General features: G+C 33.5%; 1 protein-coding gene across 3 annotated transcripts; it reads right to left on the bottom strand.

Annotated features, from left to right (window-relative positions):
* Nucleotides 1–1,177: 1,177 nt before the first annotated feature.
* Nucleotides 1,178–13,877, bottom strand: LOC105334498 (uncharacterized). 3 transcript variants are annotated; one of them, XM_066079829.1, is made up of 12 exons: nucleotides 13,726–13,875; nucleotides 13,461–13,562; nucleotides 12,358–12,483; nucleotides 8,068–10,501; nucleotides 7,494–7,703; nucleotides 7,328–7,402; nucleotides 7,058–7,204; nucleotides 6,836–6,937; nucleotides 5,085–5,219; nucleotides 4,838–4,937; nucleotides 2,918–3,711; nucleotides 1,178–2,768 (listed from the first exon to the last, which is right to left on the bottom strand). In XM_066079829.1, exons 4-12 carry the CDS (start codon nucleotides 8,114–8,116, stop codon nucleotides 2,701–2,703), a joined length of 1,680 nt encoding a protein of 559 aa, XP_065935901.1. In that variant the 5' UTR covers nucleotides 8,117–10,501; nucleotides 12,358–12,483; nucleotides 13,461–13,562; nucleotides 13,726–13,875; the 3' UTR covers nucleotides 1,178–2,700. The 3 variants fall into 3 exon arrangements, with proteins under 3 accessions (XP_065935901.1, XP_034299329.2, XP_065935902.1); XM_034443438.2 differs by having other exon boundaries at nucleotides 8,068–11,302; XM_066079830.1 differs by lacking the exon at nucleotides 5,085–5,219 and having other exon boundaries at nucleotides 8,068–11,302; nucleotides 13,726–13,877.
* Between the last annotated feature and the right edge of the window lie 578 nt (nucleotides 13,878–14,455).

Consider the following 14,455-nt stretch of genomic DNA (forward strand, 5'->3'; position numbering starts at 1 on the left):
TCAACAGTTTAGAATTATACAAGTTTTGGTGTAAATATTGGCATTTCTGGTGCTGTGAATCTTGAGAAGAAGATTTTTTAAGACACGCACCCTATTTTAACTGTTTTGTTACTATCTTTCTAGTAAATTATGTTTTGTCCTTTTTATCTTAACAATTTAGAATCCCCTTTCCAGAAATATGCTTTGTACCAAGTCTGGTTAAATTTAGCCCAGTGGTTCCACAGAAGAAGCAAAAACATGAAAAGTTTACAGACAGACGGACGGTCGATGGGAACAGGTGTTCAGAAAAGCTCACTTGAATCTTCGGTTTAGGTGAGTTAAAAATGAAATTTAAATGAAAAAATCGATTTTGTTTTTTGTTTGAATCAAGGGCTGTTTCGTTTATGATTTAATTGTAGTATCTACATCTGTTAATGGTTTTTCATTGTTTTAATAACTCTAATAAGTTTAAGCATTTTCAGATATATCTCATAAGGTTAAAAAAATTCTTGAACTTGGCTTATAATGGTTTCTTTTCTATTTTGTCACCCCCCCCCCCACACACACACAAAAGATAAAAATGAGCGGGTTTTTTTTTTTGCGATGTTACCCTTCAGTCTTAGATTCTATTACTGTACTTACCCAAGTGAAAACTTGTAAACAAAACCCAGACGATGAACAGAGTCTTCATTTTGACCCTGCTGTTGGTGTCTTCTGATGTAAATCTCTTGATAGAACGACCACAAACTGTTTCGGGAAACGTTTTTTTTCATAAGGAAGTTTTGTTTCATCACATGCTATGCTCTTATAATTTGATATTAACTTCATCCATAACATTTAATTTCCTTACAAACTCTATTTATAACCATTAATAACACATCTGCACGTACATTTTCATTTGATATGCCATTATTTGTAGATTTAATAACAAATGCGTGAAAGAATTAAAATTATTGATTTTCGAAATAACTATTTCTACAAGATACTCTAATAACATATAAATGTACTTACTTTAATGTTAGATATGTTGGAAAACATGATTGAAAAAGACTCGTATTTGATATTAACAAAACCTTATATAAAATTGAGTTCATTTTCTTGTCGGAAAAAAAAATTCCGCGTAAAATCTGAACTTTTACAAGTTAACGAGCAATTCGCACATGTAAGTGAGGTGCTGAAACACAAAAACTCGCAGAAGTTATGTATTTATCCGTTTATTTTGCATGACATCGCAAAAATATGCAATTACATGTACATATACTTGAAATTATTTTTCTTTAGATACAAGTACATTGTAAATATGAAAATGAGCTCAATGAACCTTACTCAAAGAAAACTGAGAATAAATAAAATTGAAAAGAAATCTTCAAATTAAATAAAATCCACAACCAACTAGGCATCGTCGCAAGCCACGGGTTTTGTGTCCATTAACCGTTTACTCGATCGGAACGAAAGTAACCGGTAACAATATCACTTTACATATTTCATACGACTAACCGATTACTGATATTATCAGTAATCGGTTAGTCGTATGAAATATGTAAAGTTGTATATTTAACACAATTTCATTATTTTCGTCTTTTATTTAATCATGTTACGATGTTAGAATCTCTGTTCAGCATCGTTAAAATTAATCTATTATTTTACATACCTTTATAATGTGTATGTCTTACTTTTTTCATTTAAAGAACATTTTTTGGGGTATTTATGTAAAATAATATTAAATTCGTTTTTGGAATTCAGTAGTTGAAATATGGGCCAGGCGGGCTGAGGACCAATTTGAATTTAGAAAAAAGATAATCAAAATTAGTTTGTTAACAATTAATGCTTCCAGAAGGTATTCGTAAATTGTAACCAAAATTTGAATGCCAGTTGTGACATCAGTAACAAGCGAGAACTCACAATTCTCTGTAATGTAAACAAGGCTTTGTCATGTGTTTATTTAATACACGTGGTGTATATTGGTCAGGCTTAGTCAAAATCAATTTTTTATTTGCAAATTAATAATGAACACAATATAATATTGTGTTCGTCAAATCTTGGGTTTTTTTTCAAATACATGTATGGTATTTTCTATTCATCGAGCTGTATGGACAACATCATACAAGCTTTCTTTACCTTACAAAGAATTGCGAGTTCTAAATCTTGCTAGCAACTTGACAACCAACTTTCAATTATTGAGTTCGAGATACCCTACTCAGCACTTGAAACATTAAAATAGAATTTGAACATTTATTGGTTCTGATCGTGACCCTACTCCTTATAAGGTATAAAGATCAGGGTATAGATTATAAGCCACTTAAATAGTTCATATTTAGTATTAACATATTCATACTTATAATCTAAATATATGAATATATACTCAATCTAATTATCATCATGATGGTCATCATACTACTACAAGATTGAAGACCACTTTTTATCACAGCCTCAAGAATTACTAATCGAACACTCGATCTAATTCTCCTCACAGTTCTCTGTAGCCTATCTACACTACTATACTACTAATGATGAAAACAACACACCAACTCCATATCACTTCGCTCACTACAGTCATTCTACAACTTGAATGACTACCTTAGGATTTCATTAAACCGTTGTGATCACTATTTACATTATATCATTTGTGATCACCAGATACAAAGAGCTTTCACCGGGTAAATCTAGTACTCCGTGAGATGTACCACTGAACAAATTCCATCGCATCCTTTACATCTGTAACTATTTTAGATCAATGGAAAACATTCTTTTTACCAGCCTGAATCCACTTGAAGAACCCAAACGATCAACTGTATGAAAAAAAAAAAAGATAAAGAAAATACAAAATATTGGCGTTTTTGACATGCTAGTACTAAATATTCAAAAATTGAAGTAAACAATTTTACATATTTAAAGATTTTTCTTATGTTTTTCGTGATTCTGTTTTTCCCCTTTTTACCTAATTTATGTCTCCTTGTGACAGGGTTTGGATCTGTGACGTCATGTTGCGAACCGGCTGATGATCGTGGCGTAGCTATCTGTTCCGTATTTAAATAGTCCGCTTGTGACTTAAGGCGGGAAATCTTCGACGAGACGCCCCTACTATGGTTACGCCCCGAACGATGGGATCTGTGCGATTTTATAGAGTTCGTGTCGTTAGTGTCTCTTGATGTTCTTTGCGATCGAAGTGAATTTGTATCGTTGGTGTCCTGGGAAAGGTTCCTCTGTGCAGGTCTCGCGACTTGCGTGTATAACGAGCTTTGCGAAACACAACTCGTGCAATTTGATGACGTTCTCAGAAAATCCCGCTTCCTTCTATTTCGTCTGCAAGAGGAACAGTAACTTCTCTCGGACGCTGAAGGCGTACTTGGTTGAATTTCAATCCTGGGAGCTTGAGAAGGAGCAACACTAGGTTGTGTCTCGTAGGAGAAATTTCGATAATAACGAACATCGTCTACATACGAAGAGGACGTCCCACCGGAACCAAAAGAGGAAGAGGACGCAAGAGTCTGCATACTGTCGACCCTGGCCATAGGGGGCGCTTGCTGCAGTGGCTGATGTCTGACAGCAGGAGCTCGTATAAACTGGTGTCTGACGGGCGGAGCAGACGGCAGGTCTGCCGGTGGTGGCAGTAGGTTCGGTCGTTCAGATATTGGTGAGGTCGGGTCATTTGGTACACGGAGGGTGTAAGGATTTCTACCACGTGGACGCATGAAAATGGTATCATAGACACTGCTGAGGGTCATCTTCTTTCTGGTGTCAATAGAAATGAAAAATTTTAGGTATTAATTTTCATGGACAATGAGCATTCGCTGCCATATGACGTCTCATGCGTTACAAAAAAAAACAAGAAATCAAATTGACGCAAGCGTCAAATGGGCCGCAAAAATATAATTGTTGCATGAATCATTGGTTGTTAACATAAAAACACACCACAAAGAAGAAAATAAGAGTTGGTTGTACTAATATTTATGGTAAATTTTAATATACTTTCAGCAACTTGTTTTGAAGAGTTTAACATTTTACTATTATCATAAAGAATTGATTTCGTTACTGTAAGCATTTCTAACGGAAATTGTATGATCATTGCCATAGTATGAAGTAATGGAGAACACATTGATTTGTACATTACTCTGATACAAAGTTCAACTCATCATATTTCTCTTAGAGATTATGTATTTCAAACCATTTTGGTTTTTTCGTTGTTGCATTGTATTGAATGAAAACTTAATGCATTAGTTTAACATATGATTTTAAGGGACCTCATAATAAAATAAAAATGGATTAGTTCAAATTCCAGTCAATTCAAATTTTCAGTTCTGTCATATTCTTGCGTAAATAATTGATATAAAATTAAATGTCATTTCATGATATTTTCTACAACATTTTACATGGAAATATAATAAATACACACGCAAAGTCATTTTATTTGACACGGCACATAGAAATTCAAAAATATCATTTATATAAAATTTAATGACATTCAGGTCTTTAGTATTTCAGGTCTTTAGTATGTCCCGCATACCTATCCCGATGCATTGTTTTGAAAAGAATGAAGAACTTCTCCGAAAAACGAAATTTTCCGAATAGATTATAGTCTCGATAAAAACGCGCCAAATACGACAATCTACTAAGTATGACATACTTTTCATTTACGAGTAAAACAAAAAATACGTGATATTTTCTAAAAGGCATAAAACATATTTCTACATGCAAATTTACTTTAAATTCATAAAAATAAGCATAGTATTAATTCTATTAAAAAAGAACTATCCCGCAGAAACGCAGTAACAATATTTAAATGTGTATCAAATAACGGACCGCCTTCCGGCGGCCCGTAAAAAAAAAAAGAACGTAACACAAATGAAATAGATTTTACCTTCTGCAGTAGATAAATAAGCCTGTGCAAAAAGACAGGGACATGACGACAAGTGCGGCTGATAGACATATCATTACAATCCCTGTCACCCCCAGCGGTTCTACAACAGTCAGAAATAGGACGGCGTGATCCCAATTGTAATATCAGGCATATACAACGAAATCATCTAATGCAGAGAGTATATCAATGATATTTTGAATTGGTACAAAATTAATTTTAAGTAACGTTAGTAGTTTTGTTGCCTCACCAGTGTCACTTTCATTGCTATCTTTTATGGGGTACATGCCCCCGGGATTTGCAGGGTGTGGGACAAAGACTGATGTGTATTCCCTAGTGTCCTCTCTGTATTCTATGGTGGTGACCATGACAGAATCGGTTGTATCTAGTACAAAGCAATGTTAAAGTGTAAAGCAGGGAACACCAGAGTTGAAATAATACACTACCGGTACATGTACCTAAATTGTTGACTGAATTTAACGTTTATGCTATTAAATGAATACAGTGTACTTGGAAGTAACGAATAAATAATATTATTTTAGCCAAATCTATTTTGTTTAAAAATAAATATTTACATTTTCATCTGTCATTGTCTGTGATAACATTACGAATCAAATTTGAACCCTAAAACCTATAATTTCATAATACATGAGTGACACAAAGTGGGCGTGTCTTATAGCATAACCGAAAAACGGTATTGGCCGTGTCGCGTAGTAATACATAGCATGTGCTTCTATATAAAGGTGTCATAACAGTATTTCACTGAAGGTTCACGTCAAAACATGGCTGAGCCAAAATAATTCCCGAATTTTCCTTTGAATTCGGGGCGTTTCCGCACGCGACAGGAGCTGATTTTTTTTATGAGCTGAAAAACAATGTGTAAGAGGCCTAACTTTCCCATTTTTGTAATAATGCGAGGTCATTTGAATTTTTGATGCGTGTTGTTTCCGGAGGGGGGTGAAAAGGCCCGGGCTTGATTTTCAAGCACATGTGTAACTTCGAGGTAAACAAAGTCTCACGCCTTGCTGGATGCACGTGTGTATTTTGCTAGAAAATTGTAAATGAAGCGTTGTTTAAAAAGATGTCAAGAGGATTTTTTCCAGAAGTTCGTTTTGAATTTTTAATCTATATCTAAAGTTGTGCAATTTTGGTAAGAATATATAGTAAAATTTAATACTGTAGTGCAACCTAAATAGTGCCTGTTTGGGAGGGTAACAGTTGAAATTGACACCCCGAGAAAACCATTGTCAACTGACGCGAAGCGGAGGTTGACAATGGTTTTCGAGGGGTGTCAATTTCAACTGTTATCCTCCCAAACAGGCACTATTTATTTTGTTATACTGAATGTCTTAATTTTTAAGAAAATTTTACTGCTTTTATATAGGAATAACATGAATTCTACAGCGAACCGTACGCGCATAATTTTCGCGCATGTAACATTTTTTAATGTTACCCGTTGCTAAGTGCGTTGCTAACGCTGATGGTAATAGAAAATATTATTAACTGCGTCTTAACCAATCAGATTTCAGTATTTAACATGAAAGTATAACAAAAAAAATGGTGGTTTTAAAAACTCTAAATATAAGTTATAAGGAATCATTCTTTGAATATTATGAGGTGATAATTTCGGTTGGAGTGTGGTCAAATCTATCATAAAGCCGTTCGGGCTTTATTGGATTTGAACCCGCCCCGACCGAAATTATCACCTCATGATACTAAAAAAATGATTTCTTATTCCTTGATTAATTATCTTTTTCATTTATTCAATGCAGAAGTTTTCAGACGTTTTTTCGAAATATGATGAAACCAATTCTAAACACTTTAAAACGAGTTAAGCTATAATATGTCACGTTGTTGGAGGGAAAGGGGATGAGGAAGTGACTGATGTTTCCTAATTCAACACAGAAATAAGACAAAAATCTATATACTATATACCTTGTTGTATTAAATTGTACCGGAAATTAAAGAATATTATTGAAGAACAAAACATTTGATACGTACGATGTTCACAGAGGGCCCTGTGGAATTCGTTACATCTTGTGAACATCTTCCGAAATTCATGTCCCCGCTTTCTGGCCATTTCACATTTAAAATCGGTGTAATCTGTATAGATGATAAGATACCGTAATAAAATTGTTTAATTACACTTCTCATTACAAAAACGGTTTAAAGCTTCGTCTTTAAATTTGCTATCATTCAGAAACGTTTAAATTTTTTTCTTACCACTAAAGCTGACATTACTGATGATGAATTCTTCGCCCTTTTTAAATCTGTTGATGTTTTGTCGTAATCGTTCTACCATGTATGGGGATGTGATATTAACGATGCTGGGCTTTGGGCAGTATTCTTGAATTTTGACTGAATCATTCACTGTTTTAAGTAATAGGAAGTATTATACAAAATTAAGAAAGTAAAAAAAAAAGTCAACAACGCTGTGAAAAAAGCATTTAAAAGCATGTATAAGCTGTCATCAGTACAATGTAGTTTACTTGCCAGTAAGACATAGATACTTGAAGTCATAGCTGAGAAACCGTCGGTGTCTTATCACGATTAAAGAACATCTATCGCCTGAAACGTAATACAACAGATATTGGAAAAAGAGAAGAAAAAAAAATCATCTCCGACGAAGGTGCCTTTAACAAGTATCCGAATTTCTTGCCTCTACATCCTAGATCATAAGCTTTGCTGTCCAACCAAACACCGTGATAGTTACTGACTATAAATAGATTATAATCACGTGATTCATCGCTTATGTCCGCGGCTAGATGTCTGTATCCAGAACCTTTAAATTCCACAGTACAAATCTCGTCTGCTGCGTGCCAATTCATCGGGTTGTTCGTGACCAGTATTTGCACATTGCAAAGGGACTCTAGTTAGGTTAAAACAGAATTTTATAAGGTGTAAAGGGGAACGGCTGACACAAAAAGAGAATTTTAATAAAAGAAAGCATATCATTTGCTCTTTTTCTAAACCATCGCCTACTCCGGAGGTAGTTTATTTATGATTTTGGTTATTGTATTTTCCAATGTCAATCTTCTTGTTTAGTTTTGATTCAATGTAGTAAAAATCTTGAAAAGAATAAGGGGATAATATCACGAATAACCACAGACGTTGATAAATTTCTTTCATTTATTTTGTCATCCCTCCAAAAAAAATCACGAAGTAGCATAATTTTGCAACGCTATAAAACTTAGTCTTAGATACTGTGACTGTAAATACAGGTTAATACTTACCCATGTGAAAGCTTGTGAACAAAGCAAAGAACATGAACAAAGTCTTCATTTTAACCGTGCTTTTCGTGTCTTCTAATGTAAAGCTTTTGATAGAACAGCCTGTATCAATCTGTATCGGGAAACGCTCTTTTTTCACCAGGAAGTTTTTTGTCACATGCCATACTCTTATAAGTTTTTTATATTAACTTCATCCATAGCTTTTATTTCTTCGCAAACACTATATATAGCCACTAATCATATATTTGCTCGTATATTTTAATTCTCATCACCATTATTTGTAGATTTTATTACGAATGCATGACATCAAAATTGTCGATTTCCATCAAAATATTTAAAGTCTGAACACATATCGTCTTTAACCTCTTTATACTTTAGTTAGAAAACTTTAATAATTGAAAAAAAACTTGGAGAAACGAGGAAAGCTTTCAAAAAAGGAATTAATCTTCCGCATATCTGTTAGGTTGATGTATAAAGGCTCACAAACACCAACAAGTATTCCACTCATTACTTGGCCAGATACCTATCCGTTAAAATAAGAACGATATTACTGAAATTGTGCTACATGTAGATTGTCCATCGTTTAGGGCATAAAGAATATTCTTATAATAAATATTTATCACGATGTTTTGCGAAACGCAACACTACAATGCTTTTAACACGAAAACAAAACTAAACTTACCCATTCCTTTTAAACAAAACAAAAAAAACAAAACAAAACAGAAAGAGCAGCACACTGTTCACAGGCTGTGTTGCTCACATCAGCAACAATAGTTGACTTAGACTTGCAGCTTATAATAGGAATTACAAAAAAATATTATTATATAAATGCAATAATTTCAAATTGATAAAATTTACAAAAATGCCATCATACAGGTATTCTGCAAGAAGTTTCACATCATCCTATATATTGCTCATTTCTCCCAACTTTTCTTCGTGATCTGAAGTTTCGTATCGTTGGTGTCCGGAAACAGATTCCTCGATGCTGTTTTCGGTGCTTGTGTGTATAACGAGTTTTCGATACACGTGTAGAACTCTCGTAATTTGATAACGCTTTAAGAAGATATTACTATTTTCAATGTCGTCGTCAAGACAAGCAGCAATTTTTCTCGCATATTTAAGGTGACTTGGTTGATTTTCAATCTTTGGAACTTGTGAAGGATCCACAGCTGGTTGTGTCTCGTAGAAATTTCTTATCCACAAATTTTAAGATTATTTTTGGCTTTCTGTCCTATTTTAACACTTGCGTCTATTTGATTTTGTTCATCAATGTTTACATATCATGATCGAGCACATGTACCTTATATTAAAAAGATATAACCTCTTATCTTTTAATACAGTGTATCATTAGGTAAAATGTATATTTTTTAAATGAGAAAATTTATAATTTCGGGTGTCTGTCAACCCAAAGCTGAAGAAATTATAACGCCGCTATGACGTCTTATGATGCGTGTAAAAAAGGGGGAGGGACTTAAATCAATTCTATTCTGCAGTTTAAAATAAATGAATAAGCTATGAAACTAGGGCATTCTGGCAACAGCGGCTTATGAACATGTTAAAATGAGTAGTCCAAACGATTATAGAAATACGAGATGATATCGCGCGCAAGCGCGGGAAGTAACACGTTAAATTACACATTTAAATGATACAATTAATGCTTAATGTGTCCAACTTTTTTCCTAGTTGCCTTCTTAACTTATTCTGTAAAATTGAAATAAAAAAAAACATGGCTGAGGAGCGAACAGGGATGAAAAAATACACTGAAATGGATAATATATACATGTACGTGGCCTTTATTTTTATTGTTGCAGCTGACTGAAAAAATACAAACTTTTTTATTTAATTTCAAACCAGCAAGTCGGTATTTAGTGCGTCGTACCTCAAATTTTTGTTCTTTAGGTCAAATTTCGATATAATTTTTGTCACAGTTCCAAATGAGATTACCAGATAAAAGACTGTTTTAAGAAAAAACATTGCCCGAATTCAAAGTCCCCGTTAAATGCATACATACATAATTATTATAGATCAATGTGTAAAACACAATATGTTCATTGTTTACAAATTAATGTATAAGGTTTACTACAAATATGTCGTGTTTAAATTGTATGAAAAAAAAAACGCAAGTGTATGCGTATGTAATTGAATATTTTTAATCATAGTTATCAGATATAAGGTAAACAAGCCCTTCACTTTCCGCCATGACATTAATTAGTCAAACCGCGTTTCTCAGCACCCGTTCTGAAAAGTTCTTACCATAAAACTAAAATTGTATCAAATTTATCCATTCTCTTTATTAAGATTTTTAAAATTAACCATAAATTGCCGATCCACGGTTTCAGCCTGCGATGCATGATAAACTCGTCCTGTCAACCTGCGTCCTTGGTTACACCGTTCTGGAAAGTTTTATTCCATTTTCGCAAGCTCCTCTCCATCAAAACTAAAATCGTGCATTCAAGAAACGAATTGACTCATTCTATTAAATCAACATTTGTCAAATCTTTATGTTAATTTCTATGTATACCCTAAATAAGTCCCCAGTTAATATATTCACTCATTACGGAATCATTCAATATTATTTCATTGCAAGTATATATTTTGATGCAAACTCCCACTGACTTGGATCCACCAAAGCGTGTCCACCACCTTACTCTCAGTTTTGCTATTTCGGCCTGGTTTATCGAAAATGAAAATAGGTTTTTAATTTATATCCCAATATTTATCTAGCATGTAGAATTCAATTATAGCGTACGGACATCATATCACACGTGTTAAAATACCAAAGGTATAAGCCGTTGCTCTGGTGCATGTGTTTCGTTTATTGGCGACATGTCTTGACTTTTAAGTCAAGATGACGGAATAACACAAAGATGGGTGTATTCACAGTTCTGCCAGTGGTACCAATTTTAAAAAAAAACAGTGTTGCAGTTAAATGACATTGGTACCATGCAATTGTACCAATAAACCCTGAACAGTTTTGGTATACAAAGCTATTGATTTTACCAATTTTACAAAAGGCGGTCCAATAGAAACGTTGGTAAAATTAATTAAAGTTTTGTAAACATGTCAAACAAATAACATCCTTTTACTGTCATAATGTATAAAACAATATTTCCATCATATATTGTACTCCGATCAACATAGTTAAAGCGAAAATGGCTTTCACAAAACCGGGATCGAATGTCTTGATTTTAATTAGTTGTGACGTCATTTACCAATACATCCCACACTCGTAGATCGTCTGCAGAAAAATATACCAATGGTAAAAAAAAGATGAAAAAAAGAAACAAACAAAAACAAAAAACAATAACAAAAAACAATAACAAAGAAACATTGGTACCAATGACATGCCAATGGTAGTTAATTTTAGCAACAGCAACTTTTGTCTACCAACGGCAGAATTATGAACGCACCCTCTGACATCTATTTTAATACAAAAATATCTTTTTAAAATAATGCAGTTTGTTTTCTGATTTAAATTAAGTTATCCCGATCATCCACGCGAATACAAGGAATGAGTAAAGGGTAGATTAAAAAACAATTTCTGGAGGATACGTCAAACCTGGTATTTCCTTGATTTTTTTCATTTGAATTGAAATATTTTCATATTTTTTCCAAAAGGCACGAGACAATAACTATTAAACAGCTTTTAAGTTAACCCCTTTTCAAAAATAAATGTAGAGGCGTACATTAAATACTAATATCTGATTATCATAACTATTAAATAGCCACTAGATGCTTCTTTTTAATAATAGATTATACACTTGGAAAATATCATCTGAAACATAAATGAAACAAGCATTCTGAGAGTAAATGCACTTGTTTGCGATATATGTCCCATTTGCCGTTTTATGTCTTAAAAAGGTTTCTAGAACTTCCGTAAAAGACTATTCTTAAAGGACGAACCTGATTAGCAACAACAACAACAAAAATCAAACAAACCAGAAAGAGTCGCCTAAAATGATTTTCTTCATCATCTGTTTATCAAACTTTTAATATCTATAGCTTCTCATTGTACATAGCTACACGGCAAGTTAAAATCAATTCACCAAACAATAACAAAATTTTAAAGCCTAGAAAACGAGAATGACTCTTTCACCAGTAGTGAACTAATTACATTTCTTTCACATCCCGTAAAGGATAACATATGAAAAATTATTATGCGTTGAATTTATGTTTAAACTGTAAAATTTGCAAAATACTTTACCCCATTTAAAATGCATTTTCTGAGTAGGAGCAAAATGGTAAAATCAACATTGGCTAATTAGCTGATATTCCTGAACACAGTTGCCTTACCATATTTGCACTCTTGCATTGTGTAAATGCCCCAGGGATTTTCAGGTTGTGGAACAAAGATTGATGTGTATTCCCTAGTGTCCTCTCTGTATTCTATGGTGGTGACCATGAGAGAATCGGTCGTGTCTGTAACCATTTTGTAAAAAATAAGTGTCATGAATATAAATAGTATTAGACTTTGAACCGTGCTTGCACGAGTTGGCATTGAATATCGGACATTTACGAAATAGATACATCGACACGCCGTACATGTATAATTGACATTTACATAATAAAGCAATGCTACTAATTTCACTACACTTTCTTCAGTTAGAATAGATCTGATAAATCTAACAGTGTCTTAGGAAAGGCCCTCACCATGGACAGTTAGAACGCCTCCCATATTCCCGTAATGTAACAGAAAATTGCAGAATCGGTCCGAAACGATTTTGGAGAAAATTAATGAAGTTGCATTGAAAATAATAGTCAAATTAATCATATGATAATAAAAGATTTTGAGACTGACTTTAAATACCTTTCATCTAAATATTTAATCCATATAATGTAAAAATTCCAACACTTTTTCAACAACGTACACGTATTTGAGCTTAATTGAGAAAAAATAAAAACAAATTGGTAATCTTCAAGTACCAGTAATGTTTAAAATATATAAAACAAAAGGCAGTACTCTTCCGATTTATCGGTATTAAAGCCCCAAAATTCGAGTTTGTTATTTTAATATAGTACATGTAGTATAGATATGACACTACATAACTAGAACGTGTGTATATACAATGTATATACAATTCAATGCATGTAATGGATAAATGAAACATATATATAGCCTTATTCTGTTTATGAAAATACATAAATATACAATGGGAATTTAACCAGTAAATAAGTATTGACACAATATGATGCATCATTCAATAATGTGTTTTTAACAGGTCGCTTTATTGGTTGTGAAGGTGATAGAAAAGTTTAGGAACGAGGAAAAAACGGAGATGTTCCTATTAAACACCAGAATTTAGACACATAATCAATGTCGAAGAGACCTTTCTGCTTGATAATACAAAAATTTGTAGTACACCAGAGAGAACAAAACATTTTAGCGGTGTACTCACAATGTTCACAGAGGGCCCTATAGAATTCGTTACATCTCGTGAACATCTTCCGGAATTCATGTCCTAGCTTTCTGGCCATTTCACATTTAAAATCGGCGTAATCTGTATAGATTATAAGATATTACAGTATGATGTTTAAAAAAACATATTTTTCTCAACTAAATGTAAGTAAGTAGTAAGTATAAAACAGATCATCACACATCTGTTTAAAAGAGTTTCGTCTCTGGGTTTGCTATCATTCTAGAGACGTTAATTTTATTCTTACCAACAAAGTTGACATTACTGATGATGAATTCTTCTCCAGCTGCAAATCTTGTCAGTCCTATTCGTAAACGTTCTACCGTGTATGGTGATGTGATGTTGACGACGCTGGACTTTGGGCAATACTTTTGGATTGCGACTGATTCATTCTCTATTTAAAAAACATCAAAAACTTACAGAATAAAGAAATAGTTCACCAAGGGTCAACCACCTTCTGAAAAGCAACAAGTTTAAAGCCTCGCAAGTACAATGTAGTTTACTTGCCGGTAAGACAAAGATATTCTAAGTCAAAGTTGAGAAACCGTCGATGTCTTATCACAATAAAGGAACATCTATCGCCTGAAAAGTAATGCGACAATTGATAGCTGAAAAAGAGAATTTCGAGCAAATATGGTCATACAGAAGGTTTTTATATTTAAAAAATATTTAAAGGTATGTGTTCGTGAATGGTGGTTCGTTAAAACACCAAGTAAAGAAAACCCGAGACACACATACAAAAGTGATGAAGACACATGAAAATGAATTTTAAATATTAAACATCCCCAACGAGGGTACATTAAATTTCTTGCCTCTACATCCTAGATCATATGCTTTGCTGTCTAACCAAAGACCCTCATAGTTGTTAACGTTAAAAAGGTTGAATGGTCCCTCGATTTTGTCCGCTGCAAGATGTCTGTATCCAGAACCTTTGAATTCCACCGGGCAAACCTCGTGCGCTATTTCCCAAGTCATCG

This window comes from Magallana gigas, chromosome 3 (assembly GCF_963853765.1).
Source record: "Magallana gigas chromosome 3, xbMagGiga1.1, whole genome shotgun sequence".
Lineage (NCBI taxonomy): Eukaryota > Metazoa > Mollusca > Bivalvia > Ostreida > Ostreidae > Magallana > Magallana gigas.

Excerpts from the sequence above, each read along its gene's own strand:
- LOC105334498 (XM_066079829.1), bottom strand. The coding sequence starts at position 8,116 with ATGAAGACTTTGTTCATGTTCTTTGCTTTGTTCACAAGCTTTCACATG. Across the intron at positions 7,704-8,067 it reads GTTCACAAGCTTTCACATGG|AGTCCCTTTGCAATGTGCAA; the intron begins GTAAGTATTAAC and ends TAACCTAACTAG. Across the intron at positions 2,769-2,917 it reads CACAAGGAGACATAAATTAG|TTGATCGTTTGGGTTCTTCA; the intron begins GTAAAAAGGGGA and ends TTTTTCATACAG.